Raw genomic sequence first — 23,111 nt, 5'->3', positions numbered from 1 at the left:
AAGTCACTTCAGTCATAGAAGAACTGTATGGTCCTTAATAAGCTGGAGGGCAAACAAAAACTTTATAGTACAATCAGAAATAATTGATTTTTTTCAGTGGGGTTTAATCCTAAAAACCTGTTACTATTATTATAGTCTTAAGGTCCTACACAAAAGGTTGTGGTGAGTGAAAGCAACATTATATACAAGTACATATACGGTATTTACAAAAAAGAAAGAAAAAAGAGTAACTTTGTTGTTCCATAAAGTCCACAGCTGGATCAATTAAACAAAAACAGAAATACGGCAAGTGACAGTTCTGTGACATTTTTTCTGACTTTTTTTGTTGGTCCTAATAAAAGGGGCATTTTGCAACTGGTGATTTTGGAGTCTTTTTTTCTTCTGGAGCAAGAGTCATTTAAAACTTTAAAAAATATATATAAAAAGACACACATTTTCTGGTGTCACATGTCGTTTGCCTCCACTCTGCGCAAAGTGGAGCAAAAGTATTGCGATCAAATTGCCCAAAAATTTATTCTTGGCCCATTTCTGTCTGGTACTTTTATCTAGATATTCAGTAGGAGGAAATGTAAGGCCAATATATGGGTCTTGTTGTGTTCTTCTAAACACCCCCGTTTCCTGTTTTCCTTCAGTAGGGTTTCACTCTCCCTCTTCTGATCTCCTCTATCATCTGGTCATTCAGTCTACAGATGGGCCTTCAACAGCCTCCTCTGCTTTTTGTCTTATATAAACCGCCTCAGGTCAGGGTATGCCATCACCCTTTCATCTTTTAATTGGCTTTATGTAGCTGTATCTAGGCCTCAGACTTATTACCAAGAAAATTGCTCCTTAATTCATTTTTTAGACAACTCCTTTAAATCCTACTTTTCCTAATCAAAGTTTTGGGATTCAACTAATTTGCCTTGTCTCCCTCTGAAATTGTCAAGAAAATAAAATGTAAACATTAAAAGAATGGATTGCATTGGCTCTCAAATAACATTAAGTAATTAGAAGGATGAAGGTTTAATTTTGTAGGCTTACATTCGCACAGCCTGTAGTCATTTCATTCATTTAATTTAAAAAGAACAAAATGCTATAATGAAAAAAAAAGTGATCTGCCGTGATAATAAACTGCATGCTTAGAAAGTCTTGAACTCTTGCTTCATTGTCCATGGATAATGCCTTAGTTAAAGCATTAAAGACGTTTAAGATAATGAGACTATATATATATATATATATATATATATGGCTGAATAACTTTTCATAATTGTATTTTTCCTAGTCAATGCCAATTATTTTCCAAGCAAACGTTTAAATATCCATGTTAATTACATTTATTAGTCTCTGCTACAGCATTTTCCACTAATGATGATCCTTGAACTGGATATACTTTTTTAAAAAGTCCAATATGACAAGAGAAACCATAAATAGGAAATGAAGAAAATCACTAGGCTAAAAATCTTTTTAAAGTTAAGGGCGTGCAATCCTCACACAGTGGCAGAGCACACAATTTGCATGCAGAATCTCCCAGGTTCAATCGCTGGCATTTCCAGTTATAAAATGTAGCTGGTGATGGAAAAGACCTCTGCAAGATACCCTGTCAGTCATTTATTGGTCTTGATTGACAAATAGCCTGACCTGGTATAAGCCAGTTTCCTATGCTCCTAAAAATGCAAAGTACACTGTGATGATCAGTGCATCTCTAACCTGCCTCATGATTTAAAAAAAAAAAGGTGAGGGAAAACCTTGGGGTTTGTTAGTCACCCTGAAAGCACTTGTCCTCCCCTGTCAGAGGCAGTATGTATGCTTCTGAATACCGGTTACTATAAACTGCAGGAGGGTACAGTGCTGTTGCACTCAAGTCCTGTTTACAAGCTTCCCATAAGCATCTGCTTGGCCACTGTGAATAGGACGACTTGCCTGATCCAGCTCTTACGTTCTTATGTTGTGCTGATGAGGGGGTTAAAATTGTTTAAGACTTTGCTCAGGGGCATTTCACCTCATAGGTAAAGGTAAAGGGACCCCTGACCATTAGGTCCAGTTGTGACCGACTCTGGGGTTCCGGCGCTCATCTCGCTTTATTGGCCTAGGGAGCCAGCGTTCAGCTTCCGGGTCATGTGGCCAGCATGACTAAGCCACTTCTAGCGAACCAGAGCAGCGCATGGAAAGCCGTTTATCTTCCCGCCGGAGCGGTACCTATTTATCTACTTGCACTGGCGTGCTCTTGAACTGCTAGGTGGGCAGGGGCTGGGACCGAACAATGGGAGCTCACCCCGTTGCGGGAATTTGAACCACTGACCTTCTGATCGGCAAGCCCTAGGCTCTGTGGTTTAACCCACAGCGCCACCCGCATCCCTATTTCACCTCATACTAAACCATAGTTAAGTATTAACACGTCAACAAGGTACGTGAGTCTTCCTTAGGGTGTCTTGGGAGTGTTGAAGAAAAAGAAAAACTCTCTTTCCCTAAAGAGAGGGCAGAGATTTGAGTGATTTGAGCAGGCAGCATTCAAAGCAAGCTTCAGATGATTGTTGTACATGTGCTAAATGAATTAATAGAGGTCAGAGAGTGTGGCTATTTGGACAGAGGGGTATTTGGTTCTGTATGAATTTGGGTACAATAATATCTCATGAAATGCTGATATGTCCGCTCCAGAGTTTCTATCAGCGTGCTGGCGGGATGGGGATAAGGAGAAATATATTGAATAATTTAAAGCTCAGAATTATTTAAAACGATGTTTTCTTTTTAAAAAGGAGCCGTTCAAAGGTTTCCCAAAACATGGATCGATGGGGGCGTTTAAAACACTATATTTATTTTAAATAAGTAGTTCATATACTTAATATAGCATGAGACTGGTGAAGGAGACACAAATGATTCTAAAAAGGGGTGGTCAATGTCAGCTAAATCAAACAGAAATGAGGGCCCCATAGGCCACTCTGTCTGAGATGATGATGCCAGAAGCAACATTATTTGGTTCCAAAGGATGCAGGCTAATTCTTCTCTGCAAGCTGGATGTCACCGACTAATGAAAATCTATTGGTACAATACTTGCAGGTTACTGTTCCGTGAAACTGTGCCTTTCAGTTGTGTTACTGCAAGCAGGCCATGAATGAAAACAATATGAAGGCACCCAAGTATTTCAATATGCAAAACATATAATGCTGTCCTGATTAGAAACAAAGTTTGACAAGATAATGTTGATACTAGGGAAAGGGTGGTGAAAGATTGCTATGCATTTATAAGTGTTGGCGGTGCCTTGTAATAAGAAATAACACATCTTAAATATTTATGTAGCAACGGGAAAAACAACCATTCATAATTCCGCAATATTGTTAGCAGGTGTGAAGCACACAGTTTCGGAAGGTCTCTACCATCCCAATTGTCATCTGTTAGAGCTGCTAACCATCTGATTTGTATATTTTCAGATTATTGTGATCGGCAAGAAAAATGGGGGTGGGGTGGGGGTGGAGAGAAGCATCAAGATGTGAAGTTTAGTCTACAAAAATGAACCTTATTTGACTGATGAATATATATTGTGCACCTAGGAAACAATTCAGTCCATGTCTTGAGAATGGAAGTGTGTGTGTATGTGTGGTTAAAGCAGCACTTATAGGAGTCAGAGGAAAAGATGCAGCTGGAGACTGGATCGTCCTCTTCACTTTGCAAAGCAATAAATGCCACAACTTTTGAGTTTTCTCAAAGGGACTGTCAGCATTTGCCTTGTGCTACTGTATTCCTAGGGCCTTTCGCCTCTTCTCTCTCTCTCTTGGTTTGCAAAACTACTATGCTTATTTTTGTGTTTAGATGCAGTGGCACAAAGTAGTTTAATTATCCATGAAGATTCATGAGTACAGAGTTGTATTTTTAAACTTCCTGACCTACCTTCCCCCAGTCATTTTCTGGGCCTTCATGAAGCCCCCAAACCCATAGAGCCCTACCCAACAAAGGTGTCCCACCAGTGCAAGGACTGCCAATTGTACAATGGAACTTCCCCCATTCTCCCCCAATTTGCACCCTGGATCCTCCTCCAAACTGATCCAGAGTGTTGGGAGAACCGCTAGAACAGATTTCAGGGTCACGCAAGGCGAGGAAAAGGGGGTAAGTTGTGATGCGCAAGCATAAATCCTTCTGCTGATGGAACAATTTGCTTGGCATTATTTTGGATACCATGGCAAACTGCAATGGTGATGCCGGCATTTTCCAGCCCAGCATACCTGGCTCTAGAAAGAATGCCCCAGACACCGCCCCAAAGGCTGGAGAGGGTGACCAGCAGCCATCATGGATGGGAGCTGAACTTGGCTTCAAAGCGGAGTGGATGATGGTATCGGTACACTGCCACATGGACCCACCATATAGTGAACAGGCCAGGTCACTGAAGGCACACCTGCTGGTGCCAGGCATGATCCCTCAAAACCTGGTTTTGGTGTGAGCATATAAATTGTTGATGATATGACTTTAGCAATTGGTCTCTGACTTGGCAGTCTATCCTTTGATCAGGTTTCGCCCTCTAGCAGGCTAGGAAATGTAAAGGACTAGACCTCTGTGATTTCTCTGCCCCTTTCTCTCTTTATTGGCAAAACATACATCTAGCATTGCAGACTTTAACTCACATGGAATATATGTGGATGTATACTGCATCCCTGTTTGTAAACAGGGCTGTCTTAAACATATGTGGCACCAGGGTGCAAAGATCTACCCGGCGCCCCGCCCCCCAGGTTGCCCTGTCCCAGGCGTGCAGGAGGGCAGAGCCAGTCGGCAGTTTCAGTGTCTCACTGGCTTGGTCACCCCCAAACCCGCGGCACAGAGCCTCCCACAGCAGAAGAGCCCACCACGGCGCTCTGACAGACAGGCAGGCTCTTCCCTGGACTCAACTCTTGGGCCCCAGACTCTCGGCCTGGTGCTCCTGAGAGCCCGGCGCCCGGGTGCCCCGCACCCCTAGTGCCTATGGGTAAGACGTTCCTATTTGTAAATATCCATGCATGCAGAAGATACAACAGGGTGTGTAAATGTGTAACATAGACACATTAGAAAGATAAGATCGCCAGAGAAGGGTTGGGAAATTTTGAAGAATGTTTAATACTGTTTTGGAAAATGTATTCTTCCTTTTACTAGGAATGACTCCTGTAATTCTTCAACCAACAAGAATTCTGCCTGAGCAGAGACAAACTGCAGATTGTGGATCGTCTCTCGGAATGACTCAGAAATCTATAATGAGAACTGTGTTTCAAAAGGAAGCTAATAAATGAATCTCATATCTGATCTGCAATATTGCTGGTGAGGCTAGCCCAAAGTGAATGTAAGAACATTATGATTAAAAAAAAGAGTTGATGTACCCACCTTGCTGCCTGTGCAGGACAGGTACCCAAGAGAGCTGCAAGAGTCTCCGAAACACAACAAGATAAATTGACACAGAGTCTGAGACTCCAGCCTCCTAACGAAGAAAAAGCACAAGGAAGATCTATTCCCCTTAATATACGGTATCATGAAAGACATCTCATCAAAATGTGGCAATGAAAAACTATTCCTGACCCTTTGAAAAGTGAGGGATGACATCCTGCCATGCAGAAATCTAATGGGAAGCCAGAAAGAGACAATAAATGATTAATGGGGTTGGGTGATCAACCATCCAAGAGAGCATTTATCCAAGGCTCTTGTGAAATATTCACAACTGGGCTCCAGGTTTTCTCAAGCTGCTTTCTCAGAGCCTCTTTGAGTTTCCATGGCAAACAGAAAACAAAAAAACCCCACATGACTCAAAACGTAGGAGAATTTTGCACCAAAATGGTGATGGGTTTTCATGACTTTCATATACAGTGGTACCTCTGGTTACATACTTAATTCATTCCGGAGGTCTGTTCTTAACCTGAAACTGTTCTGAACCTGAAGCACCACTTTAGCTAATGGGGGCTCCCGCCAGAGCACGATTTCTGTTCTCATCCTGAAGCAAAGTTCATAAACAAATCTGTTCATTCCTAGCCTGAAGTGATAATGTTCACTGACACGCAGCATCTGGGTCTGATGGGGTCACAGGTTGAAAGCGGCAACATCATTCCAATATCCAGTTCTGGTGACTATTGCTGGTACAAGTACTGGGAAGATTGTACCTTAAGTTGCTTAGATGTCTCTCCCTTTTGAAGGACTCTAAAATTTGTTCATTTGGTACATGCTCTAGTCCCATCAATGATTACCAAGTCCTGTTTTGCTACTAAGGATTTTGTTGCTTAAATTATACGGACATACACCGTTAAAAAAAGAGTCGGGGATGGCAAAGCAACCAGGAGGCATTTTCTGCTTGCAGATCCATATCTAGTAAGATTGAAAATGCTGATAAACATTGAGAGAAGTCAGGTTAGTAAATCTGCAATGTTCTCAAGACATTTGGGAACTAAGAAGAAAAGCAATATTTAAACAGGAAAATATACAAATATACCCAAAGTGCACCTTCCCATTTGATTTGCCATGGTGGCAACTGATTTGAATCTGGATCAATCCAGTCATTCATAATCTGAACAGCTTATCCAGTGATGGTGTTGCCAGGCTACAAGTGAAATTCTTTCAACTAATTGGTGGAACCTCTGCCCTTCTCTTCACATTTATTCTTCAATATTTACTCCAGTCATTTTACATCATTTGCATAACTAGCACAGCAAAGAATGACATTCTACTCAGCAGGGCTCTCTGATACTGCATTCCCCCAAATTTTACACTCCCCTTAGGTGTTAACATGAACACAGACACATCAGGAAATTGAGATGTGGAAGAGCTCATTTTGCAATATCAGTTAGTGTTGGGAACCCTAATCATTTTTGACCTGGTGCCACAGTTGAAAAACTGTGGCTGAGGGTGCTCTGGTGTCAACAGGTGCCACACTGGGGACCCCTGAATGATTTGTGGACCCAAGTCTGGGGAACAGTTGCCCCTCTAGATGAGCTACAGCTCCCATCCTCCATGCTTGCTGGGGCTGATGGGAGTTGTAGCTGAGCCACACCTGGGAGGCCCATGCCTGCTTTAAGCATTTTGTAAAAATATACAAAACAAACCCTTATATCATCCCATTTTGGTGAGATTTTGATTCAAACCTCTTGTATGAGGGGAAATTTTTTTTCTGTTGAGTATTGGAATCCTAGTCAAGATCACCTATTTCAAGAGTTTCATCTTTCCATGACCACTAACCGTATGTTGATGCTTTAGTCATCCTTGGCTACAATCTGAGTTTATATTTATGTAGTGCCTCACGTCCAAGCTTACAATTCAAAACAACATGTAGTCACAGAGCAATTTAGATTTGCCCTCTTGCTCTTGTTTTTATTTCTCCTTTCTTTGGCAGAAAAAGCAATGCTCACTTCTTTGTGTTGATGCTTCTCTCCTTCGGGGACTGAGAAGAGCGGACTTTTCTGACAGAGCTGATTAAATAAGCAGGACTGAGTGAAATTACACAGAGCAGGAATGGATGGATCAGTCTATTTCCAGTTCATCTCACATTTGGTCCTCCCGCCCAAGTCTGTCCTGTCCAGTTTCTATTTATATCTGCATGGTCCAGGGAAGTTGATTATTCCCCATTTTTTTCTAGCTGGGCTTTGAGGTGGTCCAAGGGGTTTGTCCTTAAGTATTCCAGGGGTGGGGAACTGGATCTCAATGGTAGGTCAGGTGCTTATTTCTTCCACCCCTTATGGGTCAAGGAGGATGGCACAAAATTGAGAAGATCCATAATTTGGGGACACCAAATTTTAGCCCCTCATAGGGTGCCATATTACGAAATATTTCCAAAGTCCGTCCCTGCCTGAAGATGTAAATTGTCTTGTCCCTTGCAGGCAATGGTGTGAAACAGTGGCTGCCTCCATTGCTTCTCATGATGCACAGAGTTTCTTTAAAGCCACAAAGACCATCTGTGGGCCAATAAATCATGGCATATGCCCCCTACGCTCAGCAGATGCTACCACACTTCTAAAAGATCAAGAAGCTATTGCACTGCGCTGGAAAGAACATTACCAACATCTCCTTAACAGCAACTCCCCCATAGCTGCCGAGGTCCTCTCACAAATTCCGCAAAAACAAGTTAGAGATTGCAGTATCTCCAAATCTACCAGTGATCGCCAAAGAAGAAATTATCTAGTCTTAAAAGGAGGGTGTGAAACATAAAGGCAGCCTGCTCAGACCTTGTCATCACACAGTAAGTTTGGATAAAGAAATCTGGAGTCAGAGGATGTTCCAATTTGCACATCTGTTCAGAAGGTGAGAATGAAGATCAGTTTGCTTTCAGGTGTGTTCTGTGAAACTCCTCCAGCGCCCTCACATAGATTCTTGCACTTGAGTTCATCTGACTAGAGATACAGCTCTGTGATGAACACTGCTATGTCACCATATTAAAAAATGGTGGGGCTGGAAGAAAAACATTATATATGATCATTGCACATAGGTGAAATATTTTGCAAATGTATGGCACTTCATCATCCTCTTTCTTTTTGCCATCCGTTCAGGTCAGCATAAAAAACACACAGAAGGTGACTTCTCTAATCTAAAGCATTTTGTATCGGCTGGAGGTTCTGCTGTAGTAATTTCCTGACACTTTTAAATGAAGAGTATGTGATGTTACCTTCAGATATGACACGCATGGCAGTGATTCAGTCAGCAACAACTTAATGTCTCAGCAACTGGCTTTTATTGTGTACCTCTTCCCTAAGTGGTAAAAAAAGAAAAGATTTTTTTTTGCGGAATTTCATAGAGAAGCTTCCCTGCCAGGGTGGAGCAATCTTTCTTGGGTAATCTCTTTTTATTCAGGCAAGAATCCTGACACTGCTAATCTTATTGATCATTGCAGTGGAAGAAGAGCAGGCATTAAGAGTGTTGAACTGCACCAACACAAGCTGCTGAAATTATTTTGCTGAAGGTGGAAATAACTTTTCCAGTCTTTTTTTCCAGACCTGTTTTTCAGTGATGGCCCCAGATCTATGGGGCTTCCTTTCCTGGAGGTGCATATAGTACTATTGTTACTGGGTTTTGAAAAGTACTTTGAAAACCTTTTATTCCATTTTCCCTTCAGCCAGTTCTACTAGGCTGAAAAAAGTGACATATCTGTTCTACTGCACACTTTTCATATTGAACTTTATTTAATGGTTTTATTCTGGCTCTTGTTTCATCTGCTGTGATGGAAAATGTTTAAATGCTAATGATTTTTTCTTCAGTTTTGAAGTTGTGTCCCTCCCTCCCCCCCTACTTTGATGTGTTTTATATGTTTTGGGGGAAATTGTTTTCTGTAAGCCACCTTGCAAAAGCTATGTGTCCTGAAAGGCGGTGGTTGGGTGTGGGTGTATTAAACCAACAAAAACAAACAGAAATCTTTAAAATGGAATTGATTCCTCTAGAAGGATTAGCAGCAGCTACATGCTCAAAGCGCCTTGTCACCAAACAGCTGCAAATCGCAGACTCTTCCCCTTCTATCTTCCAGTTGTTCATGTCTGCTGTTTACCAAGCAGATGGGGGTGGGTGGTAGCTAGAAGCCACCAGCTATCAAGGCTGCTAAGCAAGTACCTTCAGCTAAACGAACTATGCAATCATCTCAAGAGAAGAACCTTCTGAATATCTAAAAAGGAATCATGTCTAAGAAACTCCAAAGAAAACAATACATATTCATGCCTGAAGATTCACATTCTGTGACAGACAGGAGGGTATTTCCCTTGTCATACTAATTAAAGCAGAGGCATTGTTATACTGCATGTATAAAGCAGCTGGGTGTTTTCTCCCCAGCAGTTGCACCTGGATTTTGACTTGAGGACAGCATGTGTAGAAGAAGGAGCTGCCGATGTCAGTTGGAATCAACCTTGGCTTTCTATCAATGGCATGACCTGGCTGATGAAAGGAGATTGTGACTAGGATATAAAAAAGATTAATTTCCTCTTCGGTTCCAAGTGAGTGGCACAGCTCACACACCTGGAATTCTTTCCACTTGGTTTGCATTTACAGATTTTTCCTTCATGCATGAAATGGCACAGTGCTTGATTCTTCTGATTACTGGGCTTCTTGATTTGTTTCCTATTTCACTTTCCACCTGAGGCCACCTCACTGTTTGCTAGACTTTAAATAGGGAGATGGTTTTGGATGATGTGAGTATGAACATAATGGCAGAGATTACCAGGCAGCAACAGTGGGTTCTAAGCCCAAGGGTATGACTTTGACTGCAATCCTACACCTACTTTCCTAGTCACAACTGCCCTAAACATTTTTAAAAGCACCATGATACCAGAAGAAGAAGAAGAAGAAGAAGAAGAAGAAGAAGAAGAAGAAGGGGAGGAGGAGGAGGAGGAGGAGTTTGGATTTGATATCCTGCTTTATCACTACCCGAAGGAGTCTCAAAGCGGCTAACATTCTCCTTTCCCTTCCTTTCCCACAACAAATACTCTGTGAGGTGAGTGGGGCTGAGATACTTCAGAGAAGTGTGACTAGCCCAAGGTCACCCAGCAGTTGCATGTGGAGGAGCGGAGACGCAAACCCGGTTCACCAGATTACGAGTCCACCGCTCTTAACCACTACACCACACTGGTTCTCATGGCTTCCTCCAAAGAACCCTATGAGATGGCTTTTGTTAAAGTTGCTGAGAATTATTAGGAGATCCGTGTTCCCCTCACAGAATTACAATTTCCAGCATGGTTTAGCAACCAATCTCTCTTCCCAGGGAATTATGGGAGTTATTTGCCTTTTGTATGCAAAGCAGGTGTTTTGCCACAGACCTATGACCCTTCTCCTAACCACTGTTAGTCTGGCACTGTATGATAAGCAGCCTCATATAACCAACATGCTTAAGTCTACTTAATGCATAAAGAGATTAAGACCATAGAGTAAGCTGTCCTGCCAGGCTTAGCTAGGTCATTCCCCTTAACCTTGAGGGGGTAATAAAGCCTATTGTTCACTCTCCAGTCTACCTGGAAGTTCAGTGTGTGAAAGGGCTAAGCTAGTTGTTCCAGCTCAGGCTGCATGGCTCTCAAAAGCCACTCTTGAGGTTCTATACCAATAATTTAGAAACTCCTACCATTTGAAACTAAGACAAGCTTCACTACCTGTGCAACTTTTTCTGAATGCTGTATGGAAAAGCACATGAGCCAGACCTTTGAAGAGTTTGTAAGTAAACCAATTTTAAACTTACCAAATGTGTGGTCTTTTCCTATGCTGGGGAAGTTTTGGAATTCACAAGGGCATATTTTAAAGGTCTGTAACAGCCTACATTTTCATGCTTTACTTTGCTGTATATTTTGTGATTTTAAATCTATTCCGGGGTTCTCTCACCAAGAAGTACTTGCCTCAAACTTGGATATTGGCATCTAGGAATTCTCCTTTTATACCTATTTTTTTCCTTGCACCAAGAAGCACATTATAAAACTGCTCCTTCAGTTGTCTATATTTCTCTTGGCTGAACTTAAAGTGTTGGTGCTAACCTTTAGAGCAATCAATGACTTGGGACCCAAGTATCTGTAGAAACACCCTTCCCAATATTAGTTGGCCTAGGCTTTTAGCTCTGGAGGCAGGCCTTCCTTGTGGCTCCACCATTAGGTAGAGGACCCTAGGACCCTCGTACGTACGGGACCGCCTCTCCTGGTATGCCCTGTGGGGGACCTTAAGGTCCATAAATAGCAACACTTTAGAGGTCCCGGGCCCTAAGGAAGTCAGATTAGCCTCAGCCAGAGCCAGGGCCTTTTCAACACTGGCTCCGGCCTGGTGGAACGCTCTGTCTCATGAGACCAGGGCCCTGCAGGATCTGAGTTCTTTCCGCAGGGCCCGTAAGACAGAGTTGTTCCGCCTGGACTTTGGCTTAGAATCAGTTTGATTCCCTCCCCCTCTTTCTTTTTCCTTTCTCCTCCTGTGAAGAGGCTGCATCTTAATGTTTTAATGTTGTATTTTAATCTTGTTTTTAAATTGTATTTTAATCAACTTATTTTTATTATTGGTTGTATCCGCCCTGAGCCCTGTCTTGGCTGGGGAAGGCAGGGTATAAATAAAATTTATTATTATTATTATTTATTATTATTAGGTGGTGGCTTGAGATGGGACCTTCTCCATGGTGGTACAGCCAGCTTGTATAATGCCCTTGGAAGCATGATTTGGGCTGATGCTGTTGCATTTCACCACCAAATAAAAATACACCTCTTTTCACCAGCCTTTCAATGATTTCAGTCTGCCATGTTAATGAGAGCCATTGTGGGGTTAGATGCTGATTTTGTGGTCATTTTATTTTCCCTTTTAGTAGTTCATTGATTGTGGTTTTGGTGGAGATGTAACTTGCTCTGAGACCCTTGGATGAAGGGTGGGTTAAAAATTTATCAGACAAACGAATAAATAGAAGTATGCAGCAGCACAGCATTTAAATTTTCTGGTAACAATAATTATTATGAACATCTTCTCTGAAGGCCAGATTTAGGTTTCAGCATTTGATGTTGATCGCCTTCAATCAGGCAGCAAATTACACTATCAACAACAGAAAGATCGTTTTTAGAAGTAATCACATCATTGATGCTTATAATTAATACTACTTTCCCTTTAATAAAGAGCATTTACAAATAACAGAAATTACTTATATACATGCCAATTTCAAGAACCACAGTGACTAATTCTATTAGTTTGCTTTTTAAGAGGCTATTTTTATGTTTTAAAAGTGCAATATGCTTTTGCTTCTATCATTCACTGAAAACCTCCTCTTAGGTCACCACCAAATAACCTTTTTATTGAACACTTATCCTGATTTGCTGGAGACGATGACTATACAATGTTGGCTGCTTACTGAGCATTCATTTTGATTGATATATATATATATATATATATTTGTGTGGGAAGTTATATGGCATCATGTCAAGCAATTGTTATCCCACAATTCCCCATACATTTTCAAGTCACTTTCCTTACCACAAAATATTTGGTTTTCTTTGGAACGATAATTGTGGCTCAACAATGCCAAATTCACTTTAATTATGCGACCTGAATTATGCAACCGTGTGTGCTTGAGTCTTGCTCAATAGTCTTGTGAAATAGTCTGGAAGACACCATACATTTAAAGCACATTTCCTCTTCACAGAGCTACACAAGTCCAAGCACCCTTAATAAACTAGTCTCCGCAGTTCTTTTGGGTGTGGTTGGGTGCTTTAAATGTATGTTGTGTGCCCAGCCTTGCTTTCATAACAAGTCCTCTGATTACCAAGGAGTAGCAAAACTCTAATAATTCAACTTTTACACCCATACTGAGCTGCTCAGATTTCTGACAGCGAGCTCAAAATCCACCCCAACAATCTCTGACTGAGATTACTAATGAATGCAATCTATCCCCACAGTCTGTTTACTAAACTGAGAATATTCTGTCATTTGTGTTCTTTTTACATATTTTGGCACCATGGTTAACTTCCCTCAAAGGAACTATTTTGTTCTGAGCAATAGCCATCACATTTGTCAAAAAGCAAGTGAACTTTTTCAATATCACAGAATGTATCCAGGACACCCAATCTTCCCATCTGGGTGCATTTTGTCTCCACACTCTTTTGTGCTTCTCCTATAATTGCTCTTCTATAAAACAGACCTATCCGTTCTATGCAGCCGTCTTACAGAGGGAAGCGATGTGATCTACTCCGAGCATAACTTTGTTTTATGGCCTTATTTTGCTTCATAGGTGGCTTTTGCCTCTTTGTTATCTACTTTCAGAAGGCAATTTGCTCCATTGATTTGAAATATTGTACTATGTAGCATTACTTGAAGCTTTCTCTCTCTCTCTCTCTCTCTCTCTCCCTATCTCTCTCTTGAAATGGAGGAATATTTTAAAAATATAGCATACTATACACGTTAAGACCACACGGGGAAGAACTGTGCTTCATTTTTTATAGCAGTATATTGAACTTGATCACATGAGAATCCACATTTTGGCTTGGGAAGGCATTCCATAGCTTTTCAAATATCTTTTTGTTCATAAATTATCTCTCCAGTTTACCAAACTTGGACCTGTTTTCAACAAATGCTTGTAAAGTAAATAAGATTATGTTTGGACGTACGAAAATAACTAAGTTAATTTGAGACTGTGCATTATAAAGAAAAGAACAGATATAGTAAATGAAAATATTTGGAAGCCTTTTTTAGCTAATTCACAGTAATGTTTTTGTTCTTTTTTGTGAGTTTGTAAATATGATATGGCATTTACATATATGAAATGTATAGTATTATGTGTTTTTTTGTTTTTTCCTTCTCTTTTTTCTCTTTTTATTTTCTGTCTTCTTTATTTTCTCGCTTTGTGTCTGTATTAAATGTTGTTGCATTTTGATATTTTTAAAATTCAAATTAAAGAGTTAATAATAATAAAGAAAAGTAAATTAGGAATTTCCTCACTGTTCCCTGCCACAAACTCCATACATTCATAAGACTGCCCAGGTTGTATATGCTTGTAGACACACACTTTCTCTCTCCACGACTGGCCTATCCTTAACTGGAAGTTACATTCTGGGGCACGCGCAGAAGGGTCATTTCTTCCTGGGGGCAAATTTTAATTTGCTTAGAAGTTAATCTGCACATGTGAATCAAAATGTGTGAGTAATCTAAGTTTAAAAGTTCAGTAGCCATCATAGTAAAGGTCCCTTAAGGTACCCACCCTGGCAGGGACAAAATGGCCTCAGAGCACTGAGTGACATTTCCATCGCTTGCAGCAACTCATACTTAAAGGAGTATTAGAAAGAAATGTCAGCTGTTTGTCATTTTTTACATCTTTGAAGAAGTCCATTTTTTGGTTTTTGTGTAAGAATGCTAGAACCAATGAAGAGATTCAAATGAAAATATAGATTTTTGGTTTAAAAAATATTGCAAGATGATCCCAATGCTTACCAGGGGCAGGGTGCATACTTTTGATTGTCCTTTTTATTTGTCCTGAACACACATCACAGCCAGCCTGAGGCTAGAAGCAGATGGTATATGATTATCTTAACAGAGTCAAAAGAGTTATGGGAGAGGCATGTTAGCAGCTGAACAGTCCCCAGAATTGTAGGCAATGTCTGTGCTTTGTTTCCTATTTATCGGTGGAGTGTGATTATTTCAAATGGCAGGGTATTAATTTACTAATTAGAGATAGTCACACTAGAAGATGCTACAGAAGTACATGTTATCGCATACATCAAGATTTACATTTGTCCTTCATGGGATCTCAAGGACAGTAGCTCTGGGAATGGAATACAATACAAAAAACAACAACCCCCCCCAAACTGTATACATTGACAAAAATAAATTGCATACATTGAAAAATTGTTATTAGATGGCATTTTTAGGTGGCCACTAGCCTAGGGGTTCCCAAAGAACATGTATATAAAAATGCAATAGGAAATCATATAGTATTGAGCATAAGGCATTACAATTGCTACAGTAAGTAGGAAAACCATTAAGTGGTCCCTCAAGCCCCCCCCCCCCCGGAACTTTCCAGTGGTCTGTGGAGGAAAGAGTGCAGAAATTACTGCATTAGCCAATGATATAGGCATAGGAACTATTTCTCTATTTTATTTTATTATTTTTTTTATTTCATAAACATTATATACCACTGGATTGTTAAGAAACAAAAACCCTCAAACCATCTATGTATGGTTCTGTGTGTCTGTCTATGGTTTGGGGAACAGTCTGGGTGATATCCACAGGTTCCTTCCAGGCCTGTGAACCTATATCCAGGGAGGTTTAGCATCTAGTAGGAAAGGCTACCAAACCAGTTCTTTTGTTGAGATAATGCCCTTAGCCAACCAGTGAAGTATAGCCATTTGCATGTACTAAGAGGCTGGAAACCATTACAGTTTTGGATTCAGGTATTTTGTGCTCATTTACCTGCTTTCTTGATGGGCCAGCAGTTTATAGAAAAGTAAAACACATACTGTTTTTGTTGGGGTTGCCCAAATGATGGGGAAACGAGACATTGCCAATGTTATTTCTACAACCTTAAAATATCCTGTTTCACCCCCCCCCCCCGAAAATAGTAATTATAAATTCATTAAACTGTTGGTATCACTGACCAAATCTTGGGACAATTTGGAATATAGCTCTGATGAGCTGGAATTTTCTACTAGGTAGTGCATTGCTTTTCTGGGAAACAGCAATGGCCACAGACCAGCTATAATTAAGAACATAATAGTGCAAATGGATGCATGTCTACTCAGAAGTAAAACCCATTGAATTCAACAGGGAGCCTGTAGAGGGCTGCAGTACGTGTTCTATTTATTTCCCTAGGAAGAACTTAAAGTCAGGAGTACAGGGCAATCTGATACATGTCTACTCAAAAGTTTGTCCACTGAGCTTAGTGTGACTTACTCCAAGATAAGTGGGTATAGGATTGTAGCCTTAAGTGTTCTCAAAGGGGATGTCACAGTCCACAACCATCATTGCATCATGCCCATTTGTTGTTGTTGTTTAGTCGTTTAGTCGTATCCGACTCTTCGTGACCCCATGGATCAGAGCACTTATCTGGAAACATAAGCCTTCCAATATATGTTTGTTTGGGTGGATGGACGTGTTGAGGTATTTTACAGTTATCAAACTGATGAGAAGAGTTATGTGTTTGTTTGCACACAGAATTATTTATATTTTAAAATATAACCTAATTTGTATCCTGCTGTGCTTTCCCAAGGGGGAAATTCAGTGGATGGCAATATAATAAACAAAAGTTACATATGGTAAAAATATAATAACACTTATACAACTCCTAAAATACAGCATGAAAAATAAATGAACTAGAAAAGTCCCTCAAAGCATAAAGAATCCATTATTAATATATTGCAGTTAAGATCTTAATAAATAGGAAGCACTGCAGATGCAAAGATCTTGTGATGAGATGAGAGCAGAAAAGGAAACGATGCTCATATCATCTGATCTTTATCCTGCATAGCAAATACCACCTGCCCTTTTTGCAAGTGCCTATCTAGCCTCTCACTGCTCTTAAGAGTTCAAAAAACTTCCTAATGCTTAATCCAAGGAATCTTCTTGTTTGCCAGGGCATTCTGAACTTCCATGCTTTTTGATGGCTTAACTAAGCCATGTTTAAAGAACAACCATCACAGAGAGACATATAAGTTCAAAATCTTTCAATTCAAAACACACACAGACACAAATAGACACAAAAAGGAGCCTGCTGTTATATGATGGCGTACCATTTATGGGAAGAGTGAGGCAGCTGACATGTGAATACTCTCCAGGAACAACTCTATCTCTGACCAGTTCACTAGTCCTGCATGTTAAGTTACTGTTGTTAAACATAGTTAAATGGGACTCTGTGATAAGTATGTGTAGAAGCTGTCATGTGTTTTAATCTGGTTTTAGCTTATGTCTGATTTTATTTTATTTTAAGCTTTAGATGCTTGCTTTTAACTGACAATTACATAGTTTGTGCTTTTTGTAAACCCCTTTGAGGCTGTATGACAATCGGGCAGTATATAAATGTTGTGAAATAAAATAAATATTTTGCCACAGGACACATTGTGACATTTAACATTTTGGAGGAGGGAGGAGTTAGATGCCACCATTAATAATGACAACTGAACAGTTAGCGTCAAGTCTACTCTGATCCTGAATAATCCATCTGAACTGTCCTCAAAGTTTCTTCTGTTTGATTTAAAAGAAGATTGGCATGAACTTCCACAACTTTTCAGGTGGAGTCTGTCCGATTTCCCAGGCTCACCTCTAGGCCAAATCACTCTTCTTCGTCATCTCATATCAAAGGCTTATAAAAGTCGTGGTTGGGGCTCCTTTTGAAGCAAAGCTGAAAGCCACCTGACCTTTTAATGTTCAAATCTGCTCTAGCTTAACACCATCAAAGAAAACCTTAAAGGGGAAAGGAAACCACAGATCCCACTCATTATAGTGAGGCGTTTTGATGCTTACCGTACAGAAGCCTTCGAAGGGGAAACGCACTATAAACATGTCTTGGGGTTCATTAAGGTTAATGGGGAGAGACATGGGAGAGACATGATTTCTGAAAGCCTCCTAATTAAATTGATTGCTGTGGCTTTTCCCCAAGGGCCAATACTCTGGCTGTAAAATGCATGTATAAACGAAGCCCCTTGACTAACAGTGAAATCAATAAGTATGTCATACTCACTTACTCTTGTGTCCAGCTTGTGTTCTGTGACAGATCATGGGGAAGACATGCAAGAAAAAGAGAGCATTCTGATGAGTATTAGATATGCTTGTTGTGCAAGAAGGCGTCACATGCTCCAAATCTAGTTGAGTTTGTGATCCACCGAGGGAACCTGGCCCACCAGCCATGTACTCTGACCTACCAGGGGCTTGACTTCCCTTCCGCACACAGACACCTTACCTCCTACTTTAGATTTTTACAGTCTAAAACAGGCAGAAAATACAGGGCTTTCAAGTTCCTGGTGGGCCACCATCCAAGGTGAGAGAGGTTCAACCTTCTGGGTCACAAGTTGCACTGACTCATTCTAGTTTCTTAATTTTCTGTAGATTTCAGCAGCAGACCTCACTTTCAATATCATGCACTATCACAAGGGGGCATTGATGGCCCTGGCTTTTCTCCACTCATTCCTCACCAAGAAGAAAGGAACAAAAGTTTATATGGCACATTTGTACTATGTAAAGGAGTAGTCAAACTAAGGTGGGGCATAATGACTTACATGGGCCATACAAATTCACCCATGAATTCAAGCAGGCCAAACAATACCTTGTGGTATCACATTTTCTCTTAACTTAAATGCTGTATGATATAGCACAGTCTTTTATATGTTCCAAAACTATGGCTAATTTAACTGAATGACTCCTAAGACCTGTTATTATGAGAGAGAGCTGTAAATTGCCCTATACCAAAAGGGATCATCTAGTCCAGTACAGTGGTACCTCGGGTTACATGCACTTCAGGTTACATATGCTTCAGGTTACAGACTCCGCTAACCCAGAAATAGTGCTTCAGGTTAAGAACTTTGCTTCAGGATGAGAACAGAAATCTGGCTCTGGCAGCGCGACGCAGCGGCAGCGGGAGGCCCCATTAGCTTAAGTGGTGCTTCAGGTTAAGAACAGTTTCAGGTTAAGAACGGACCTCCGGAACGAATTAAGTACTTAACCCGAGGTACCACTGTAGTGTCCTCTCTGGCTGCTGTCCAAGGTGCTGCACAGCTAGATGTGCTCTGAAGAATTCAAATTGTGACATGCTTCAAAGCATTTGATCTAAGGAGTTTGACCCTCCCAGAAGGACAGGCCACTCTTGTATTATTATTATTATTTAAAAAAAATAAGTTGCTTAAACTATATTGTGGGAAGCACTGGACATTTTGCCAGTTGCTAGCCATAAATGGCTCTGCCCCATCAATATGCAGACACATAGGAGTTCAAACTTCAAATGACATTATTCATCAAATCCAAACACATTACATCTTTAAGTTAGCACAATAGCAAAAGAGTCTGCCCATGAGAAGCATTAATGATTGTTTAATGCCCAAGCTGCTGCATTTATTTTAGGTCTTAAAATCATTACAAGCCCTAAAAAGGGAAAGTGATTCTTTGCCATTTAGAGAAACAGTTCTTGATAAGGATTCACATTTGCTTATTAGCATACAGTGCCCTTTTTAGTTGATGCAAGCTCCCACCCCACCCCCCGCTTCACCACTGCATCAATTCTGCATTTCGTTATTGAATACATTTTGTAAAAAGTCTTTCAAGGACATTTTAGCCCTAAAGCAAGACTACCATATATATTTGCAAAAAAGCGCAAGGCTGTTTGTGTACTTTTCAAGATACGCATGGTAAAGGGGACTTTTAAAATGTGGCGAAGATTTGTAATCAATCGCCGAATAAATCTGAAAGTATTTTGGTTGCGGATCTCATCTCTAACAGAAGAACCGAGTTAAAGCCCAAGTCTGTGGTTTGTGGATGTGTGAAATAGTACTGAAGGACTGGGGTGGGGGTGGGGAAATGATTTTGTGGATAGAAGAATAATTCAGCAGCAGATTAGTCACAGACATACAGGCAGAACTGTACAAACTTCATCACGAAATCTTGACAGCCTATCCCCAAAGCATCACGGTTCCATAATTCTAGACTTTGGCCTTTTTTTGAGCAGAGACTGATAAATGTGCCAATTTCGATCCTGACCTTGGATGATGAGGTCAGGCTATCAAATTCATTTTCACTTGCAGCCTGAACAAGGGCGTAAGAATGGGCCATCTTCCCAGGAAGGGGTGGCAGGGGTGGTGGTGAGGGAGATAATGTATGGGCAAACATAACAGAAGCTAAAAATGGCAGCAGAAAAAAGCTGCTGTCGTCATTTGAATGTGGCTTTAAAGGGGCTTTTAGAAGGAACAACTACTGTCAGACACAGTTTTGCTCGTCAAATGCCTTTCAGATTTCACTCTACGTTGTTTTAGCCTAGAACAATTTCTTGTCATTGAATGGGAAGTAAATGCACAGTAAGAGCATTTATTATGTTTTGCATGGGCTACTCACTGCACAATCAAGTCCTTTTTGGCCACCATTTCGTGGTAGAAGTCAGGGGGCACTTCTTTGCTGCTCAGCTTCTGAGAATTGCATGGCACACCACAAAACTACTCATAGGCCATGGCTTTTCCCAATTATTCCATTACTCTCAGGATGGATATTTTTCAGTAACCTAAGTCTCCCATCTAAAGATATTGAGATTTTGTGCAGTATAAAGGAATTGGTTGTGGCCTTTTCTTAACGTGTAATTGGTCTATGATACCCAAGGACATGGAAAGGGAAATGACCTGGTCTGCTTCAAAAACAAGCAGACAGTTTCATTTAGCTCAATAATGTCAAACAAGACATGCCAATTTTCTAGGAGGAATCTGACAAACCTGGTGTATGAATGCAGCATGTGCAAGAGGGCCTTCTTTTCACATTTTCCCCAGATACAGTTAGCTTTTATGGGCTAGCATGAGGTTGAAGGGGACCTTGGCAAAATGCCTTCTAAAGGGCTCCCTCCTATGTGGGTGGGCCTGGTGGCAGCAGCAGTGGTGATCTGGTCAATACTGGTCTGCACATAGCATCATTCTGGGGCAATGGGAGAAGACGGCTTCAGGGAGACTCCAGGAAGGTTTTTTAAGCTGGCTGATAATGGGGCAGGTTTGTAGAAAAATATCCCTTTATCTGATGGCAGGAAGTTTCTTACAGGGTAAGGTGGGCTGAGCAGCGGAGTCCATTTTGCTGTGGCCGGGTCTCCGTTCTGCAGGCAATGCAGGACCCATTGACTGGGATGTGCCCATCACAAGGAGTAATGATCCACTAGGACTTAAAGTCTGTGTTCTAAGATATACAAATTGTCCTAACAGAAAAGGTGACGATAATGCAGCTAATCATTTGTCCCACGTAATTTGATTAATTCACTGAAGAAGCTGTAATGAAAGCTCATGTGTATTGATCGTCAGAATCTCTGAAGGTCGTTATTTATGTGTTCTAACAAAAGACCAAAGAGCCCTTGTGAAAGCTGAATAGAGCCAAACCTCAAGATAGCATGGGAAAATGAGCTTCCATTAACTGCTGAAATATCAGCTGGTCAAGGTTTCCTAGGATTAAAACTAGCAGTGAACTTGAGAGAGGTACAACCTATAGTCAAGAGAAGGGATGCATGAAAAGTGCCATTATTTGTGCATCTTATATCAAAATGCTTTGAAGGAGAAGGAATCAGGCTGCCATGTATAGAGTACATCTATGGTTCTCTAACAATAATGTAAGAGAGTTTTAGGTCATTGTTAAAGTAACGTGTGTATGTGTGTATCATAGTGCTCCATCTAGTTTCATCTAGATAAAAAGCTTTCTGCAGAAATTAGTCACCGATATAGCAAACTCATTTTGTAATGCATTGCAGCTGAAAGCTGAAACCTGGATCTGCCCCATAACCCCAAATTTGACCAAAAGAGATCTTATAGGATCTTTCTGTTTTCTTTCATTTCCAGCCCTTTTCATGCATTTAGCACGGAAAGAGGAACAGAAAATTCAGAGAGTACACTGACACTACAGGACGGTTCACCCAATGGAACATAGTTCTCCCCAGTTCTAAAACCACTGTTGTTGGGCTACTGTGGCAAGGTAAGATGGGGAAGCCTACACACAAATACTTCTTCACATGGAGGTTTCCCCATCTCCTGGGACCCTGTGCAACCAAGGTTCCACAATCTTGGGAGTTCTCTGTGTGAAGAGGTAAGTGTGATGCACCACAGCTCAGTGTAGAGCATCTGCTTTGCATGAAGAAAATACGAGAATCAATTCCTGACATCACTAGGTAGGGCTGGGAGCGACCCATCTGGAACCCCGGAGAGCTACAGCCAAGCAGTATAGACAATAATGAGCTCGATGGACCAATGACATGACTCAGTATGTTGTATTCTATGAGAAAACAAGATGGCAGCCACTATTGGCCCATTTCCAAGGAGCTAAGACCAGCCAAGCTACCACTTGAAGTGGGGCAAAGCTTTTACTAGAAAGCCCTCTGCCACCTCATATTGGCAGGTCATAACAATGTAGCAAATTACAGTCAGATTTGTTGGTCTGAAATAGAGATGCAAAGCCCCCCCCCCCCAAATAGTAATGGAGAAATTGGAGGGTGGAAAATGGGGGCATGTTCCCCTGTTTTGCTAGTATTTTGCCAGGCCTTCACCTCTCTAGTCCTTCTAAATCTATCTCGGTATCTATTTCAATATCTCTATCTCAAGTGACAAAGAATGAATGGTCCCATGAAAGTGGTGGTTTTAGTGGAGCTATTTGGCCTAGATTTAGTTCTGCGCAGCTTTTCTAGTGCTTCAGTTTCTGAAGGGCAGCTATGCTTCAGCAGAAAACAGTCCTATAACATCTTAGTGGCTAATATGCTTAACTGTGGCATTTATGGGGTCGAACTCTTCAACTGGCTGTGTTCCTATATGTCAGGACTTGTTGCCAGCCCTGCTTAGCTGCACCTGTGTTGGAATCAAATCTGATCCAACGAAGCTGGAGCAGCTGCCCTCTGCCTGGATTCCAAGCAAGGCTTGGATTAGCCCTATGGAGAGAAACAGTAGCTGATGCTGCCAATGGATTGAGTTTGGGTTTTGTACAGTGTTCCAGTCTATAACCTTTGGACTGATTCTCTGGATTTGGCCCTTGCTAGCTTCATTTGAGTTAGAGGCATTCAAGTGGTTTGAATTGCTGGATCT

General features: G+C 41.0%; 1 protein-coding gene across 10 annotated transcripts in view; it reads right to left on the bottom strand.

The window, feature by feature from the left end:
- The window catches only part of LOC310677106 (uncharacterized protein), a 332,640-nt gene that overhangs the window by 168,181 nt on the left and 141,348 nt on the right, over positions 1-23,111 (bottom strand). For 5 of the 10 annotated variants that reach the window (XR_014510919.1, XM_083439493.1, XM_083439496.1 and 2 more), the window contains one exon: positions 18,059-18,082. Coding sequence is in view for 9 of the 10 variants with exons in the window: in XM_083439493.1 (XP_083295619.1) it covers positions 18,059-18,082 (24 nt within the window). In the remaining variant the exon portion in view is untranslated. The remainder of the gene's footprint in view (positions 1-18,058; positions 18,083-23,111) is intronic. The other 5 variants (XM_083439492.1, XM_083439491.1, XM_083439490.1 and 2 more) reach the window with 1 other exon arrangement.

Source organism: Podarcis tiliguerta (genome assembly GCF_965153285.1).
Source record: "Podarcis tiliguerta genome assembly, chromosome: 4".
In the NCBI taxonomy this organism is placed as follows: domain Eukaryota; kingdom Metazoa; phylum Chordata; class Lepidosauria; order Squamata; family Lacertidae; genus Podarcis; species Podarcis tiliguerta.
The sequence above is the reverse complement of the archived record's forward strand: the minus strand, read 5'-3'. Positions and strand labels throughout refer to the sequence as shown.